This window comes from Wasmannia auropunctata, unplaced genomic scaffold, assembly GCF_000956235.1.
Source record: "Wasmannia auropunctata unplaced genomic scaffold, wasmannia.A_1.0 LD336101.1, whole genome shotgun sequence".
NCBI classification, from domain to species: Eukaryota; Metazoa; Arthropoda; class Insecta; order Hymenoptera; family Formicidae; genus Wasmannia; species Wasmannia auropunctata.
In genome coordinates this window covers 5,816,908-5,821,559 of record NW_012026789.1, presented here as the reverse complement: position 1 = coordinate 5,821,559, position 4,652 = coordinate 5,816,908, and the positions used below count along the sequence as shown (strand labels likewise).

The window sequence follows — 4,652 nt, the reverse complement described above, 5'->3', positions numbered from 1 at the left end:
CCCCCCCCCTCCCAAATCTCCTTCAATAATAGATCTAGTGATAGCATCTCCGGATATTGCACCGTTAATTGAATGCTCTGTTCACAATGATCTCTGCGGGAGTGATCACTTTCCCATGGTCATTAATATTAACAAGAAATACGATCGTACTTCCTCTTTTTCATGTAAACTTCGTATTAAACCAGATCAATGGAGATCTATTAAGAAGCAGCTCCTGTTAATAACTAAATCCTTATTTGAAAAGCTGCAAAAAATTCCCGATAATGACCCATTAGCAAAATATCACGAGTTCACCACAAGCATTCTTGATGTGGTTGATAAAATCAGCCCCCCTCCGCGTTATCGTAGCGGGTTACTTACTTATAATAAAGGCACTCGAACTGGCTCCCCCCCCACCCGCGCCCTGGTGGAACACAGAGTGCACAGATGCCATTACAAAAAGAAAATCCGCATACCACACTTATCGTCATAACCCCACAGTAGCTAATTACAACCTCTTAAAAAATGAAATTAATGATTCTCGTCGCGTTCTCAGAAAAGCCAAAAGAGAAGGCTGGAGAAAATATTGTGCCTCCCCCGGACCTTTTACTCCATCTGTGGAAGTCTGGTCTATGATTAAAAGATTTCGCAATAGGCGGCTTACAACACCACCCGCATCCTTGGCATCCTTTGACATCGACGAACTAGACTCACCGCTCAAAGAAGCTATGGACAAAATATGCCTTCCTGTTCTACTCCCCCTTTGTCCTTTGACGCGGTTCCGAATAATCCACATGTTTGGATTGATGACCCATTCACTCTTCAAGAATTTACGAATGCTATTGCCACTAGCAAACGTAAATCCAGTCCCGGAATGGACAGAATTGACAACTCTCTCATCCGCGCCCTTCCCAGTGGCTTGTCCTCAGTACTTCTTGACATCATCAATTCTCTGTTTAGACATGGAGTCTTTTCATCAACATGGTTACATTCACTATCTTATCCCCAAGCCTCAGGGTAAGGGCTTCCGCCCCATAGCACTTACTTCATGTATTCTCAAGCTTACAGAGAAAATGCTCCTTAACCGTTTGCAATGGCTCATTGAAAATCATGTGTTGCTTCCTGAACACCAATTCGGCTTTCGCAGTTTTCGCTCTTGCCTGGATAATTTTACGATATTGACCGCGGATGTACAAGCGGGATTTCTGCATCACAAACACACTGCCGCGCTATTTGTCGATATTAAATCTGCCTTTGACAACGTTCTTCCCAATCTGCTTTTGCAAGATTTAGCTTCTCTCAACATTCCTCCCTGCACCTTGAAATTCATAGCAAATCTAATTTCATGTAGAAACGTTCAGTTTGTAATGCAAGGAACACTACACCCAATGAGGATTTCGCGCAAGGGCACCCCTCAAGGCGCTGTTCTCATTCCTACCTTGTTCAACTTATATCTCCGTAGAATATCCTCGATTATTCATCCTGAGACCAAAATCATTCAGTTTGCAGATGATATAGTCTTATACTCTACATCATCGAATCCTAAACTAGCTGCGCAGTCTATCCAGCATTCCCTGAAAAGAATGGGAGACTTCCTACTTCAACTGGGACTTGAAATCTCACCGGAAAAAACGCAGTTTATGGTGTTCACGCGATCCTCAAAACCAATCTATTCGGGTCTTGCAATTTCAGACAGGGAAACCAAAATTAATCCTTCTGACTCAGCTAAATTTCTTGGAGTTACTCTAGACCCGGGACTAACCGGAAAACTTCATTTGGAGCGCGTCAATAATAAAACACGCAAGGTCTCGCAAGTTTTATCTGCCCTTAGAGAGGTGTGGTGGGGATCCCCTCATCAAATGCTCCTCAACGTATATCGGGCCCTGTGTAGAAGTGTTATGAAATACGCATGTCACATCTTTTGCCTTGGCGACTCGAGAGGGCGTCAGAAGCTTCAAATTACCCAAAACTCGGCTATTCGTACCTGCCTTGGCCTTCGAATATCTACACCCCTCAACATATTATTTACTGAAGCACAGGAACCCCCCTTTAAACTCAGAATAAGGCTTCTCGCGTACAAATACCTGCTTAAAACTCTTTCGATTACTGATCATCCGGTGGTCGAAAGATTTGAAAATCTCATGATCCTAACCGACTCCCCCGCTAAGCGTTCCTACGTGGCTAGTAACTTCCCTCTAATCTCAATCTTTCGACAACTACATCACCTCAAACAGCAAATCCATCATACGGTTATCCTACCGAAATTCAGCTGCACCTTCGCGTCCATATTTATCTCTCTAGAAATATTATATTCTCCTGAAGAATTCTCAACTCGCTTGAGCAATTCGTCTTCGGAGCTGGCACGAACCCTTTTCTTAGAAACTTTTCGGGAATTTATAGGGCAGTCGACTATCTTTTACACGGACGGATCTAGAATAAATGAGAGCTCGTGTGTTGGCGCGGCGTGGCACTCCCCTCACCTTGGGATTGAACTTATGGATAGACTTCCTCACTACGCATCCATCTTTTCGGCAGAAGCATGGGCTATTTACAATGTAGTTATCTCGTTAAAAGTTTATAATGTCTACGATACAGTCATAGTTTCTGACTCAAAAAGCATCTTACAAGCCCTAAAAGGGGCGATACTATACAACAATAACTACCTGATTCGCTCATTAAGGCTAAACTAGAGGAGGCAAGTCGCAATGGGATCCGAGTGCGTTTTATCTGGGTCCCGTCTCATAAAGGCATTCCTGGAAATAAGAGGGCAAACATTCTCGCGAAAAAGGCCATTAAAGAAAGTAGGAACAACTTCTTCAAAGTTTCTCTCGCAGATCTCTTTACCATTCCTCGTAGAAAGCTAGACATAAGTTTCGACACCTATCTTAACTCTTGGGCAAACAGCAAGGGTATACAGTATTTTCAGAAGATTTATTGCAAGCAAAAAAAACCATGGTACTATTTTTTCAAACTTGATAGGCAGGCAGTAGTAATAACAATGAAAATTCGTTCAAATCACTATAATCTTAACGAAAGCTTACATAGGAAAAATATTATTGACAATCCGACCTGTACATGTGGTCACCCCTCACAAGACATCAATCACGTGATATTTGAATGTCCTGAAACCGCAGAACACTCCCATTCCTTAAAGAACTTTATCGCAGAAGTCAGCATTGGTGCCTTTTGTAGAAAAAACATCTTTGATGTACTCAAAAAACCTTCTACTCAGCTCTGCCGTCTTATTATGTCTTTTTGCAAGGCATGCAAATTATACATTTGAATTTCCGCTTATGACTGCAAATGGCCGTACTCCTGTCCCGGCTCCTACTCCAATTCCCCCCCAACTCTACACCCCCTTTCTCTAGGCTTGTGCGTCCAATGACCACTCGACATGACTCAGAATTGTCCACACCGACTATGTAACTCACATTTCGTTACATCTCGCACTTCTCACACAGTACAGATATCTCGAACACTGCTGTCTCTGGCCGACTTAACTCTCAACTGAGAGCAGGCGCCACAATAAAAAAAAGAAGAAGAAGAAGAAGCCTCTAGTTGCGTCTGGTGAGAGGTTAAACAGCTGTCAGAAAGTGATATACAGGGTGTATGTATTAAAAGGTGAAACTTGTGCACCGCGGGAAATTAAATAAGTATATGTATTGAATATACATAGTTTCTTAAAATAAATTTATTTAAAATTATTATAAACATTTTCAAATTCTTCTATTGAAAAACTTAATAACATTGAATGATTACATTAATTTAATATATTGACATTAGATTTATATAGGATATTGACAAGAAAAATAAGAATACGTTAATATATAATACAATACATTAATAATATACAAGAATAATATATATATTAAAAATGATAATTAATATAAAAGAAATAACTTTTACTTTCATTAATTATAGAATAGAATTGGGCGATACATCATTGCATGTAACAACAAGTCATATATGGATATTTGCGAAAAAATTATTGGAATATGACATGGATGCAACGTAGAAGATTATTGTAAAAATTCTTCCTTAATGCAAAAAACAAAATTGTACATGGATTTTACATGAATTTTGCATGTATAGTTTTTAACATGTTTGATTTTTCTGTTGTAGCAGAAGTAGCAAGAGTGTTATATGTCCAAGTAATAATTTAATATACTCATATTACAAATGTATATATAACATTATTGAGACACGGAGAGAAAAGGCGTAGCTTAATTTCTGACAGGCAAAGTAAAGATAATGGAATCGACTGACGATACTGGAAAGAGAATAAATTAAATAACTGTTTTCTTTTTTTTACTTTTCGTTGATAAAATTGCGTTTAAAAGTACATTTCTTTTAGATTTGAAGATGAAAGCGATTGTTTGTGCGATGAATTACCATATGGAATTGATCCTTCAAAGAGGCTTCTTGCCTGCACGTGGTTAATCTTGTTATGCGTTTTCTTGATTATTTGGAAAAAGATTGCTTATTGACCTCGGGATTGTAGACAGGTATGTGTCAAATAACATTTTTAAGCCAAATACAAGATTACATCCAAAGCAAGGAATTTTAATATAATAAAACTAACAAAAAAAATTTTATCTTTACAAGAAATGGTACATTTTGGATACGAAATTCTACGGTGATTACTTACACGAGTATTTATATTTATTGAAATC

At 38.9% G+C, this 4,652-nt stretch overlaps 1 protein-coding gene across 1 annotated transcript; it reads left to right on the top strand.

Annotated features, from left to right (window-relative positions):
• Positions 1–611: 611 nt before the first annotated feature.
• Positions 612–2,669, top strand: LOC105461392 (RNA-directed DNA polymerase from mobile element jockey-like). Its single transcript, XM_011707889.1, has one exon. The coding sequence runs from the start codon at positions 612–614 to the stop codon at positions 2,667–2,669; it is 2,058 nt and encodes a 685-aa protein (XP_011706191.1).
• Positions 2,670–4,652: the final 1,983 nt, after the last annotated feature.

Excerpts from the sequence above, each read along its gene's own strand:
- LOC105461392 (XM_011707889.1), top strand. The coding sequence starts at position 612 with ATGATTAAAAGATTTCGCAATAGGCGGCTTACAACACCACCCGCATCC.